Here is a 14,682-nt window from a genome sequence, read left to right as displayed (position 1 = left end):
TCTTTTCTTCAGAATATATATATTTTTTAAAAGTTTAGAATTTTCTCTATAACTTTCAATATTGATATTGAAAAAGGCTCTATTTTCGTTGTACTATTTCGGTGTTTATGTTAGATAATAATAGCTCCCTGTAGCATTTTTGTTGTCAAGATGGCTGAAGCCGGTGATTTTTTGAGGGAAGATAGACAAAAGTTTCAAAGTTGCTGCCAGAGACTACTTAATTATCGTTACCAGGATGAAGAAACGTCAAAGACTAATCTGCATTTGATTCTGGACGAGTTGAACTCAGTTGAATACATCACAAATATTATAAATGACCACGTAATGTGTAGTTTCAATTTGTCAGTTTTTCTGCTTTTAACATTAAAATTTAAAGCATAGGCCTACTGGTCAACTCGCCCCAAAACCGACTCACTCCTAACTAGCCCGAGTGCTTTGCCGTCCGAGAGGTAGATGGACATTAAGACGTTTATGACCGCTGTCTCAGTCGGATATACAAAAAAAATCAATCACATAACTTTATAGCAAAAACACTGAATTGCTGCTTGCCACCAGTTACCGGGTTAAGCAAAGATTCCCGTACTAATATCGTACCATGATACAATTTTAATTGACATACATTTTCTATACTTTGTAACTGTATCGTCTGCTACGCTGATATCCAACCTGTCAAAGTTAGATGATATACCACATGATCCTTACACTGAATAGTTCATCAAGATAAACGTCTCCAGCACGATATTTATTACTGTGATGTTTATTGCTGTGCTGTAACGTTTATCCATTGGGTTGAATTTTCTATTTGCAATCACGATTTAATAAAATCAGGCATATGTGCTTTATTTAAGAGCTTCAACACATACAACAACATATTTTAATAAATTTTAGACTAAAATATTAATTACAATACCTTTGGTAACCTTTCCAGGATTAGATGTTTGAAGATGACACATTTTCACATTTAAAAGTTATTTTTATCCTGGCACATCGTAAATGCGGAATGACAATATGGCGGAACAACAATTATTCGTATCAAAACATTTTACGTACAGCCAATAAAAAGAAATATTTCGGAACTGAATGGAACTGATTATTCATTTTGTTATTTTGTTTCTAACTTACTTGTAAGCGATGTTCAACAGCTGTTGGCGAAAATTAAACGGTTCCACCGACACGTTCCCTTCATTCACTTTCATAAAATATAAACTAAACACGAATAGGACAATTCCTTCCAATATAGGCCTAACTAAATGATCCGTAAAAATACACAGCAGCTAGAGGAAATGACGTTATTTACAAAAAATCACCTGATTCAAATAATAGTGAATGAACGTTCGCATTCTTACACGACATAAGTATCAATGAACTTTACACAAACAATACTACAGGCATATTTTAAGCTAAACAAAGTAAATTCAGATATGTATTGTTAAAGTATGCATATAAATTTAATTATAAGATTTGACCGCAATTATTGTTTGGTTCATGCAAGTATGAACCGAAAAAACGATGTGCACACTTTTGTATGACCCACTACACGGCATCATACAGTGTGCACATTGTTTTTTCGGTTCATACTTGCATGAACCAAAAAATAATTGCGGTCAATTCTTAAATGAATGATATGCAACACTGGTAATTGAACTTTTAATAATTAATAAATCAATGTGCTCTTGTGGTGGTGTTTAACAAAGCAAACTTTTAACTCGTTTCTTTATTAATTAATAATTATGTATTTATTTATTCTCTTTGTGCATGTTGAGCTCTAAATGATGCATTTTGATATCAATTTCAGACGGCCAGCCAGCTGTATCGGAGACTACCTAACCTTGCTCCATTACACGATGAACGACTTATTGTTAAAATCTGTCAGGTGATCTTAAACTTGAGGACAAAGCAACAGGTACATATTCCAATTAGAAGCTGAATTTTGCACATTTTACACCGTAAGATTTGAGTCATTAAAAAATCTACAGAATTTACATTCATTGGTAAATATACAGAACTTCACATACGTTGTTTTCGCTTCCTATTTATTGCACAAGTTTATTTTGCGAAAGAACATACCACTCAACCGCTACACGTAGCAGTTGAATGGTATGTTCTTTCTCAAAATAAACAACTACAATAAATAGGAAGCGAAAACAACGTATGTGAAGTTCTGTATTTATTACATACCTTCTTTTATGTTTTACAAAAAACAGTTTTTAATTTAACATCATAACAACACTTTGTTAAATCTATGATCAAAACTCCTTTCATAGATTCATTTAATGTTAAGAATTGTACTCTGCGGTAGCCTTGTGTTATGTTTCAAATACGATGTGACGTCATTTGTAAATCATATATGACGTAAGTAAGTAAAAGGCACTAACTGCAGTAAAAAGAAAAAGGGAATTCCCCATTTAAAAGTTCCGGTCCAGATTGCACATACATGTATGTGCGATACAGGATAAATTTATTACACTGTTTCAAAAGGCCTTTATCACTATAGTAAGATTGAATAGGTATGTAATAAAATATTTTATACTCAGTTTCAAATTACATGACTGCATAAGCTTTATTATGTAACACTTGCAAATTTTTGGGAACGTACATTAGTATACCCCGCTTTTGTACATGTATGTGATGTCCAAACCACCCACAAGAGGTATACTTTATGCTACCTTAATTCATGGAATTTTACTCGGGTTGCTATACTGTATATCTAAGATACAATGAGTTTTATAAGGCTATTTTTCTTTGGAAATGTTGTTCCACAACTGCTACAGTCTCCATCTGTTGTAAAGTATAAAAAAGATATCTTGTTACCAGGGCTTTAGATTGCATCAAATTCAAGGTGATAAATGTTGTGTTAAAATACATATGCCCAAATTAACTACAGACATGCTGACATCAAAATAATTTACCTCAACCACTGTAATGTTCCATGTACAAAATGTATGTGTAATTACATTAAAATAACTTGAAATGCATTTTTGAATTCTGATAACTTTCCATCAGCTGTTAAAGGTAGGGTCAACCCAAACAAGAGCCTTATGTGTTGGAAAGATGCATACCCGGACCACCAACACATACTGACACTTTAGCAAATGAAAAAGGTGTAATTTTAGAGTTAATAAAAAAACATGATTATTCCTGCTAACTGGGGGCAGCCATTTTGTTTCGTTTTTGTGACGTCCGGTGGGATAGCTTTGGGCGAAGTGACGTCAGCTCCTGACCATCTCCTGTATGTACAGTGTAAACAAAAGCAGTCATTTTCGACAAGGCGCTTCTCTTTGATCAACCTGACTTGTAAAACAGCATAAATGACGTAATATTATAATAAACTATTTAACTAAATATATTTCAAGTTGCATTAACGGAACAAAATGGGGTTATAGTATTTTTCTCTGTTAAATAATCCAAAGGAAAAATGTACAAAATTAGGCCTATTGATATGCTACGTTGGAGCAAAACCGACAACCCACAATACTCAAGTGATAATTTTCTTTTCTTTGGGACTACGTAATTGGTCAGTTCTGTGGTTTTAGATGGAAAAGTCTACTTAATCAATAGTTTTACAGAACTATTTACAGTAATAAACCGTGTCCATTACAATTTTAGTGGCGACTGGTAATATTCCACAATACCAGTATGTATTTTTGTGTCTAGACAGCGTCAATTAATTGGCTCGTCTGGTTACCAATCAAATACACACCTGCCAATCAAGAATCACAGGTAGAAGCAACTAAACAGCATATACCAATTAACTAAGAAAACACTCCATGTATCATTTCAGTACGCAGGTTAATGCATGGGCAAAACATTGTTAATTGTTTCGACTTGATGTGTAGTCACTTTGACAATGGTATTTTATTTTGTATTGAAAACTAATATATATAGTGCTGGATATACTTATTGCTGGCTTACTGGGATGTGTATTATTACAGAACATTGCAATGTATGACTATTTATCATCCTGCAAAAACCAGGTAGATTGTGTTTCTCTAGTTCTAAGGCTCATTTCTGACGTTACGCGTTAAGTATTACGTAACCACCAGCTCGCCAGAGGGCATACTCACTGAGATGGTACAAAATGGCTGCGCCCGTTATATATAATAGCCGTCACATTTAACCGTTTTATTAATTAACTATACGATTATACGTGTTGATATTAAGCAATAATGTGCATTATATATAGTTGAATATGCATACCAGGCCAAATGCCTTAATTGTCCTCTCCTTTAATGACCGTACTGATCTAAAACAATTTTCCTGCGCTTATAAAAGACAAAAATCCTTTTACCCAAATTAGTGCAAGATCTAAAGCCCTGGTTGCTGTTTGGACCTTGGATCAGATTATACTGCAACTAGTTTTACTAAATACGAAGACTTTCACTTACTACAAGTTCGTTAACAGGTCTTAATAACCACTGATTAAAATATGGGCTGCAGTGTCATTAAACAATTGACGTAAATATTGACCTTTTTATTAAAGAAATGTGATTTTTTAAGGTGTTTTTTTTCTCAATAACATCCCTTATTTTGTTTTGTTTTGTTGCTTTTTGCATGAAATTTCAGAGTACACTACAAATGGCTTTTATTTAAAGGGACACACCCTAGTTACGTTTATTTGTTAACCATTACGGCGTTGTTTTTCGCTATTAAACCCCATTTTTCACAAATAAAATTGCACTTTACTTACATTTTATTATTTAGAATACACATTTCCATTCACCTGAAGTGCTTTTTGGTAATCCTGATGTTTGTAAAACCACGAAATGCATTTTTTTGCATTTTTTCACAAAACGTGTTGTCGAGAAAAAACCGTTAAGCAAGCGAGGTCCAATCTATTTTTAATGTTACAGACGTTGGTATATCACGTGACCGTTATCATTTTGGTTCGGTTTGTTTTCTCGTGCACGGTTTGTGCAATCAACATCCGATTTATTGTTGTTCATTTGTGAGATTTTTCTTCACAGTTCGTGAACATTTTCAGTAACAATAAAGTTCAGACAAATAAGTGTCTCAATACAAAACGTTACAAACCCTTAAAACCAATAATTTTGCTAAGTCTTACGATATCTGGAGAGGGGATACAACCAGGACAGAACAGTTGGAACATGTCCAGGAGAGGTGAAACGAACGCACCCCAAGTCTGTGAAATTTGTCGTGACGTAGGCATTGTTGTGCTTCTACCGGTGACATCAGAATACTAACTTTCAAAATTATTTCAAGCAATTGGGACATGAAGATTCCCATGGTATTTATCGATATAAAACCTGCTTTTTCACTCCATTTGATAAAAACGTGATCTAAGTGTGTTACAGGTTTGTAGATTAACCAAATTATAATTTATTTTCGCTGGATGGAACTAGGGTGTGTGGCTTTAAGTATGGTATAGAGTTTTTAGGTTTTTAAAGATAATTTGTACCTTTATAGCACTCTTTGAATGTGACATCACAGAAATAGAGTCCAGTCTCAACAGGTTATGGACACAAATGTACAATGGGTAGTGATAATGGTGAAATTACAGATGTGCAATCAGGGTTTCTGTCAGAGGGTAAAACATGTATGACGCCATATACCCAAACGTTGTTGCAGATTTTATTTTTTTAAGTTGATCTTTTGACAGAATTAATGACAGGTATCATTACTGTATGATTTTCTTAACATATAAATTTACCCCATTTTCTTTCTGCAGGAGCCCCCCCCCCAATAGCCCCTATCTGCTGTGCACACACATTGTAAATATTCAATTTCCTATAGCGCCATACCTAAAATATTCTTTGTGGCAGAAATTCCAGCAATGGCTAATGATAATGGTGAAATTACAGGGCACAATATTTCACGCGAACCGCCGTTCTGTTCGCGGGTCGGTTACGCAAAGTTAAATTTACGCGAACCGCAAACTGGTTACGTCATGACCTGTAAACATTCAGAAATTAAAACTTGCAAACTTCACGATTACAGGACGTTTATTCACGCAGACATACTACTAGTATTTCGATAATCGTTTTAGACTGAATTTTAGATACTTGATGCGCAGCAAATCAGTAAACAACGTTATATTTCAACAGTTGTAATTTGCAACCAGTCTAAAGTAAATGTTCAGTATAGAGTCGAGCCAAAAGTTTTAAAGAAATGTGCTCAGGACCGCTGGGGGCGGCTAAATTATCTGCTGCTATTTTATCTCTAAAGGAATATATGTAGACATAATATTGGATTGCCAATAATTGTACACATGTTAAAAACAGTTCTAATGTAAACAGGAATCCAAAAGTGTCACAAAAATTTAAAAATAATAACATCGCATAATCAATCTAATTAAAATTAGCTCCACTATTACATGTGGATCTAAAGACAGCCAGTTGGAGCTCATGTCCACCAATCAAAACCTTACTTGCAGAATTCTGCCAGTGATTTAAAACTAACAACACTGCGTAGTCCCCAACGTCCAGGTAACATTTCGTCTGTAAATAATAATTTAAATATTGACCAATCACACTTCGCCTTTTATAACGTTATTTGGGAGTATACAAATTCTAAAAATATCGGGCGAGTCTATTTTAGTGGCCGCAGTACAGCGAACCATACCAATACGTACGGGCTGGGTTATCAGTCTTCAATTTTACATTAAAAATTATTTATTTATTTATAAAAAAAACCCTAACTAAATCAGTCTTCAGTTTTACATTACAAATTATTTATTTTATAAAATAAAACATGTTTTATGGCATTCGTAATTCACATGAAACATGTCGTATACCCTCAGGATAATTCGGAATGTTTTCAAATTATTTTCAAATCACTGGCATGATTCTGCAAGTAAGGTTTTGATTGGTGGACATGAGCTCCAACTGGCTGCTGTTAGATCCACATGTAATAGTGGAGCTAATTATAATTAGATTGATCGCATAATGAGTTTTAAAAAACAACAACATTTGGAACGTCACTGTAGTATAGAAGTACCATCGATAAAGTGAAAGTAGCATAGCCACCGCAAAACGCAAAAAGGAATCCCTCCAAATGATTATGTATATATTTCAAAAGCGTAGCGCCCATTACGCACAGTACGCTTGTGCGTAATGCAAAAACAAAATCCAGGAATAATTGTTCTATAAAATATCCTCTTAAATTTGACTAGAAAAAAAAAAGACTACAAAAAAACAAAAACAAAAGCCTCCGAAAAGGCTCAGATTGCATCTACAGGTGCCCTGAGTTACAAACTTTTCACAGGGGGAGGCCCCCCGAATATCCCCGCTCGGGCACGCCTTTGGCATGCGTAATGATAAGAAAATTTCTGGCTACGCTCTTGTATTTTGTTTCAGTACTGGGGCTGATATTCAGTTCTTTTATAATATTGTTAACTTTAAGCATTAAAGAAATTTTTTTGTGTGAAATGTTTTCTTTTGTATTTGTTTTAACTTTATGTTTCAGCTAAAAACTGTATTTAAAATATAATTTCAACGTAATTTTGAGGTAACCGATCAGGTAACCCACGGGTTACGCAAATATAATTCACGTAACTGAACAATTGGTTACCTAGGTAAGAACCACGTGAACCGACTTCAGGTTCCCTCAGATTTCGAAATATTGTCCCCTGAATTATAAAGAATGATGTCCCAGGAGGCATATAAATTCATCAGTCTGTTGAAAACTACACAAATTGTCAACTAAACAGATAGGTGAAATGTTGAGGGTAGGACTATGTAGCAAAAAGACCACAATTAATAAAAACTGACACTTACCTTCTAACGACCATTCTTTGTAGTACCTGTATAAAATCAGAAAATCACAGTAAATTATGGCTGGGTTATACACCTTTTTATTATAATTTTATTTTCATATATTTTTATTATATAAATTGTCATTAATCAATTTTGAATCCATACATGTACTTGTACATTCCAGTGAGGTAAGATGGGAATGTGCTATGGTGACTGTGGCGATAGTTTTATGTACAATGCTTTGTGAGTGAGGGCATACACCTTTTATTATTATTTTATTTTCATACATATTTATTATATTAATCCAGTCAAACATTTCCATGGCATGTGGTGACTCTGTATGGCCTGTGTACTGTAGAATCAGTTATATCATAAGTTTAAACCATAATATCACATTAACTTGTGGATGGGATGCATACATCTTTTATTTTTTATTTTTGGAATTATGCACAAGTGTAAGAAAGTGTTTTTCTTTTTGTTTTAACTGCAACATTTTCTTTCATACTTAATGCTTTCTACTTGTTTTACATTAACCTTGTTCGCACATTGTATCTTAGGATTGAATCTATTTTAGCATAGGGCGAGGCGTATCCCAGTGGTAAAGTGCTCGCTTGATGCGTGGTCGGTTTGGGATCGATCCCGTCAGTGGGCCCATTGTGCTATTTCTGGCTCCAGCCAGTGCACCACGACTGGTACATCAAAGGCCGTGGTATGTGCTATCCTGTCTATGGTATGCCTATAAAAGATCCCTTGCTGCTAATCGAAAAGAGTAGCCCAAGAAGTGGCGACAGCAGGTTTCCTCCATCCATATCTACCGGCCTCGGTGGCGTCGTGGCAGGCCATCGGTCTACAGGCTGGTAGGTACTGGGTTCGGATCCCAGTCGAGGCATGGGATTTTTAATCCAGATACCGACTCCAAACCCTGAGTGAGGCTCAATGGGTAGGTGTAAACCACTTGCACCGACCAGTGATCCATAACTGGTTCAACAAAGGCCATGGTTTGTGCTATCCTGCCTGTGGGAAGTGCAAATAAAAGATCCCTTGCTGCTAATCGGAAGAGTAGCCCATGTAGTGGCGACAGCGGGTTTCCTCTCAAAATCTGTGTGGTCCTTAACCATATGTCTGACGCCATATAACCGTAACTAAAATGTGTTTAGTGCGTCGTTAAATAAAACACTTCTTTCTTTCTTTCCATCCATATCTGTGTGGTCCTTAACCATACGTCCGATGCCATATAACCGTAAATAAAAATGTGTTGAGTGCGTCGTTAAAGGAAGAGACAATTAAAGGGGAGGACAAATTAAGGCATTTGGCATGGTATGTATATTCAACGATATATAATGCACATTATTGCTTAATATTAACACACATAATCGTATAGTTAATTAATAAAACGGTTAAATGTGACAGCTATTATATATAACGGGTGCAGCCATTTTGTACCATCTCAGTGAGTATGCCCTCTGGCGAGCTGGTAGTTACGTAATACTTAACGCGTAACGTCAGGAATGAGCCTTAGAACTAGAGAAACACAATCTACATGGTTTTTGCGGGATGATAAATAGTCATACATTGCAATGTTCTGTAATAATACACATCCCAGTAAGCCAGCAATAAGTATATCCAGCACTATATATATTATTTTTCAATACAAAATAAAATACCGTTGTCAAAGTGGCTACACATCAAGTCGAAATAATTAACAATGTTTTGTCCATGCATTAACCTATGTACTGAAATGATACACGGAGTGTTTTCTTAGTTAATTGGACGAGCCAATTAATTGACGCTGTCTAGACATAAAAATACATACTGGTATTGTGGAATATTACCTGTCGCCCCTAAAATGGTAATGGGCATGGTTTATTACTGTAAATAGTTCTGTAAAACTATTGATTAAGTAGACTTTTCCATCTAAAACCACAGAACTGACCAATTACATAGTCCCAAAGAAAAGAAAATTATCACTTGGGTATCGTGGGTTGTCGTTTTTGCTCCAACGTAGCATATCAATAGGCCCAATAGTGTACATTTTTCCTTTGGATTATTTAACAGAGAAAAATACTATAACCCCATTTTGTTCCGTTAATGCAACTTGAAATATATTTAGTTAAATAGTTTATTATATTATTACGTCATTTATGCCGTTTTACAAGTCAGGTTGATCAAAGAGAAGCGCCTTGTCGAAAATTACTGTTTTGTTTACACTGTTCATACAGGAGATGGTCAGGAACTGACGTCACTTCGCCCAAAGCTATCCCACGTCAGACGTCACAAAAACGAAACAAAATGTCTGCCCCCAGTTAACAGGAATAATCATGTTTTTTTTATTAACTCAAAAATTACACCTTTTTCATTTGTTAAAGTGTCAGTATGTGTTGGTGGTCTGGGTATGCATCTTTCCAACACATAAGGCTCTTGTTTGGGTTGACCCTACCTTTAAATAAAACATTTCCTTCCTTCCTATTTTAGCATATTTCTTCATTTCCAGAAAGTGCTGTTTTAAATGGTATTTTACATCTCTGTATTTGCAGATATTACTTGATGCCAGCAGTCTGCCTGGTGTGGTGGAGTTCTTGATTAAAGCTGTCCAGAGATGTCCTTCATGGTGCCTCGTCGATATCTTGCTGGCCTTGAGTGCCACATTGTATGGCAACAGCAACCGAATTTCCGAGGTGTTTTTTTCAGTTCTTTCTTATCAGTATAGACATGTAAAGCTGTAAAGAAATTTCATTTATAAACTGTATAGATATAGAAGTACTTACTCAGATATTTGGGGCAGAATGTAGCCCAGTGGTAAAGCGCTTGCTTGATGCATGTTCGATTTGGGATCAATAGTCGTCGGTGAGTTATATCTCATTCCAGCCAGTGCACCATGACTGGTATATCAAAGGCTGTGCTATCCTGTCTGTGGGATGGTTCATATAAAAGATCCCTTGCTACTAATGGAAAAATGTACCAGGTTTTCTCTCTAAGACTATATGTCAAAATTACCAAATGTTTGACATCCAATAGCCGATGATTAATATATCAATGTGCTTTAGCTGTGTCGTTAAACAAACTTTACTCAGATATTAAAAAAGTTACTCCCAATTAATTAATATCATATCTCAACTGTATAGTATTAATATAGAAATATTTTACACTACATTTTAAAATAAATGTATACAATATTAGTGCAAAACTAAAGAATGACTGTATCTGCTTTTACTGGTATCTCATCTTTGGTTAAAAGGTCAGAAAGGTTTTGGTGGACTGCAATTATATTGTTTAAAGAGGTACCATTTTCTCTTCTTATTATGTTTAATAAAGATTTGTTAGTAAATATGTCAACGGTAAAGTTGACTTTAAACTGTGTTTAGGGGGTTGCATTAACTTTAATATGCTAATGGATTCACTAAACATGCTTTCTCAAAGGTAAAGGAATACTGCTTGTCATTTGTGAGTAAATTAGTCAAATACTTGAATTAATTAATTGCTTACATGTATTGACATCCCACCAAGAATGAAAAATATTGGTTCTTGAGTGTCAAACAGCAGTTCAGTGTCACAATTGAGCAGTACTAGTATGACATTTAATAGGAGAACATTTTATTAAAGAATAGGTTGTCTCTCAGATATTAGAACTGAAATTTAACTGAATGGCTGAATGTTATCTTAACTTAACAGAGATACATACATATAATATAAAACATTTATGGCAATGTTTGCCAGTAATAATAAAAATAATAATAAAAATGATACTAGACTAAATTTATGAAAAGGCAATCATGTCATATTTATATTTGATGTTTCACTCTTAATATGATCATGTGACTAACCACAAACATTTTTCATAAATATACATTGCTGCTTAACTGTCTTAGCTTGTGGCAATGCAGGCCTGTAGCCAATGGAGGGTGGCCACCGCTGACCTTTTTTTTCAATATGCCCTCGGACCCCCCTATGCCTAAGCAACACGTGCTTCACCATAAGCCTAAACACCCCCCCCCACCAACCCCCCCCCCCCCCCCCCCCCCCTCAAAATCTTGGCTTTTGGTCTGCAATGACCGGTTTAGGGAAGTTACACATGTCTAAAGGATAAATACCTTTCATAAATTCAGCCCGTAATTTTTGTTATTTTCTTGTGATGTTTCAGTTTCATGAAAGTCTAATAGGAAATGATGGCATTCTCAAACAGCTCACTAATGAAGAAGTGTTAGACGAGGATGTTCTTTCTGGAGCAGTGTTTTGTTTGGAAAATCTCACAGCTGGGTAAGCAGCATGTTATTCCATGAAGCCATATTAAACACATTAATTTAATAATTAACATTATGGTAGTGCCAGTTGAAAGGAAATGAAACGTGTTGTGTGTATTCCATTTTAAAGTATTTGATTGAAGTTAAAGAGAAGCTGAATGTTCTGGGTTTACTGAAATAGCAATAGGCCTTCATCCTTCAGGTTATCCTAATGTTTGTTTTGACCGAAAGTGAAAAATACTGTGTGTTACATGTAGGAAGTAATATAAAGTTTGAACTGCTACTAATATTAGAATGATAAGAAATATTGAATGTACAGACACTGATATTCCAAACAAGAAAATGTACATAATATGTAAGCTAAGTCATTAAAAAGCCTCTGTTGGTAAACTAATACCGTACAATGGTAGCAAACAGTCCCTTTATATTTATGGAATTTACGTGAAACACTTAATAAACATATCAATGAGGTGATAATGTGAATTTGCAGCCAGTAAAATCAGTCATTCTTACTAAGGTATTGTAGAATACTGGTTGAATTAGAATAACTGATTTGTTAACTTCCATAATGGTGAAGGGTGGGACGTAGCCCAGTGGTAAAGTGCTCGCTTGATGCACGGTCAGTCTAGGATCGATCCTCATCAGTGGGCCCGTTGGGCTATTTCTCGTTCCATCCAGAGCACCACGACTGGTATATCAAAGGCTGTGGTATGTGCTATCCTGTCTGTGGGATGGTGCATATAAAAGATCCCTTGCTGCTAATCGAAAAGAGTAGCCCATGAAGTGGCGACAGCAGTTTTCCTATCCCAATATCTGTGTGGTCCTTAACCACATGTCCGATGCCATATAACCGAACATAAAATGTGTTGAGTGCATCGTTAAATAAAACATTTCCTTCCTTCCTTCCATAATGGTGAAGATGGCTTGTAATATGTGGATATATGTCTTCAATATTTTTTTTGGTACAGACTACAAAACCATGATGTTCTCAATGAAGAAAATGGAAAAACCTGCTTTGAGATTTTTATCAGGATGTTGCACTTTGTACCAGTAGCCAAGATGGATGCCAGTATTCAGTGTAAAGTATGCACAGATAATATTTAGTTTGGGATATGTATTAATAGTATATTATTTTTCAAAGCAAATAAAGAGTTTAATGATAATTAAATGAAGTTTTACTGTATTTTAGTATTTATTTCTAGTATTTACAATGATTGATTATAAATTTGTTTGTTATTAATCTTTTTGTTTTTGTTTCTGGGGTAGAGTAGTCTAAAGTTTTAGAGATATGCTAGCATCAGGTAGTACCCACAACTCATAAACTATGCCTTTTTATCCCATTGTATTTATGCATTTGTGTGTGTTTTAGATACTCATTGCTTCTTTGCGAGGAATTCAAAATCTTCTATTGACAACAAAATTAGTTCCTACTGATTACCTTGGACGGCTGCTGGCTGCCATTAGAGTAAGATTTTTGGAGTTTTTTTTAATGATTACAATTTTACCTGTTTCATTCCTTATGAAAGTCTTTGTAGTTATAAATAATGTTATCAGCATTTCCTGGTGTGCATATGCGTGTGTGTTTTTGATGTAAGAATATAATGTTTGCCAAAATTAATGATATTTAGAAAACAAATTAAGTCTTAAGTATATAGAAGTTTTGTATTTTCGGACAAATATATTACCAGAACTAAGATAGTATCATTGAAATGGGAGGGTGGTGAAGAGAGAGAGAGAGAGAGAGAGAGAGAGAGAGAGAGAGAGAGAGAGAGAGAGAGAGAGAGAGAGAGAGAGAGAGAGAGAGAGAGAGAGAGAGAGAGAGAGAGAGAGAGAGAGTGTGTGTGTGTGTGTGTGTGTGTGTGTGTGTGTGTGAGTGTGTGAGTGTGTGAGTGAGTGTGTGAGTGAGTGAGTGAGTGAGTGAGAGAGAGAGAGAGTGGGCTGGCTGGTATTAGATGTACATTGCAAGAGAGTTAGAGACAGACAGAATATACAGTGAAACCCGACTAAACCACACACCCATGGGACCAAATAAAAAGTCTGGTTCTATGGGGTGTCCAGTTTAGAGAGGTTATGTTTTATAGTGATATTTAAAAAGGGACAGTGACAAAACGTCCAGTTTTGAGTGAATTCCTGTTTACAGAGAGTCCGGTTTTGAGGAGTTTCACAGTATATTAATCATGAAGAATTGTATGCATGAAAATGTTGAAGATATTATGGGTGTGAAGCACTAGCTTCCATGAAACTGTATAGATTCTGAATGTTGTTTCAGGCTCATATGTTTTATGGTCTCTCTGGTCAGCCAGTGAACGTTCCACCAACTCTGTATGCCACACCCCAAATCCATTATGACCTGCAGGCTACAAAGGGAGCCGAGAGTCCAGCGAAAACTCAGTCGATGAGTAAAGACGAACTGCCAGAGAATCCAGCCAAGTCCAGCAGGAGAGGCAAAAAGAAGAGAGGTGTGAAACCAGAAAAGGTAAAACCGCTGAACGAAACAGAAGTCCGGGACAGAGATGATAGTCTTCAGTCACACAGTTCTTCAGAGACTTCCCAGGAATCAGCATTTCATCCTTCCTGGATAAAAATCAGCAGTTCAGAATCAGAATATTCAGATACGGAAGGTGGTCGCGTTGCTAAGCTGAGGTCATGTTGCGCAAAAGTGAGGCAGTCTGCATTTGGCTGTCTGCATACAATAGTTCGGGTAAGGCTGATGGAAGTGTGTAGAATATTCC

The 14,682-nt window shown here is 35.6% G+C and overlaps 1 protein-coding gene across 1 annotated transcript in view; it reads left to right on the top strand.

Moving 5' to 3' along the window:
• The first annotated feature begins 1 nt into the window (after position 1).
• LOC121368996 (HEAT repeat-containing protein 6-like) overlaps positions 2-14,682 on the top strand; it is a 35,691-nt gene continuing 21,010 nt past the window's right edge. Inside the window, exons 1-7 of the mRNA XM_041493782.1 lie at positions 2-321; positions 1,796-1,903; positions 10,247-10,387; positions 11,851-11,966; positions 12,919-13,033; positions 13,320-13,415; positions 14,220-14,651. Coding sequence (XP_041349716.1) covers positions 151-321; positions 1,796-1,903; positions 10,247-10,387; positions 11,851-11,966; positions 12,919-13,033; positions 13,320-13,415; positions 14,220-14,651 — 1,179 coding nt within the window. The 5' untranslated portion in view covers positions 2-150. The remainder of the gene's footprint in view (positions 322-1,795; positions 1,904-10,246; positions 10,388-11,850; positions 11,967-12,918; positions 13,034-13,319; positions 13,416-14,219; positions 14,652-14,682) is intronic.

This window comes from Gigantopelta aegis, chromosome 3, assembly GCF_016097555.1.
Source record: "Gigantopelta aegis isolate Gae_Host chromosome 3, Gae_host_genome, whole genome shotgun sequence".
Taxonomy (NCBI): domain Eukaryota; kingdom Metazoa; phylum Mollusca; class Gastropoda; order Neomphalida; family Peltospiridae; genus Gigantopelta; species Gigantopelta aegis.
Note: the sequence above shows the minus strand (reverse complement) of the source record. Positions and strands in the feature narration are given on the sequence as shown.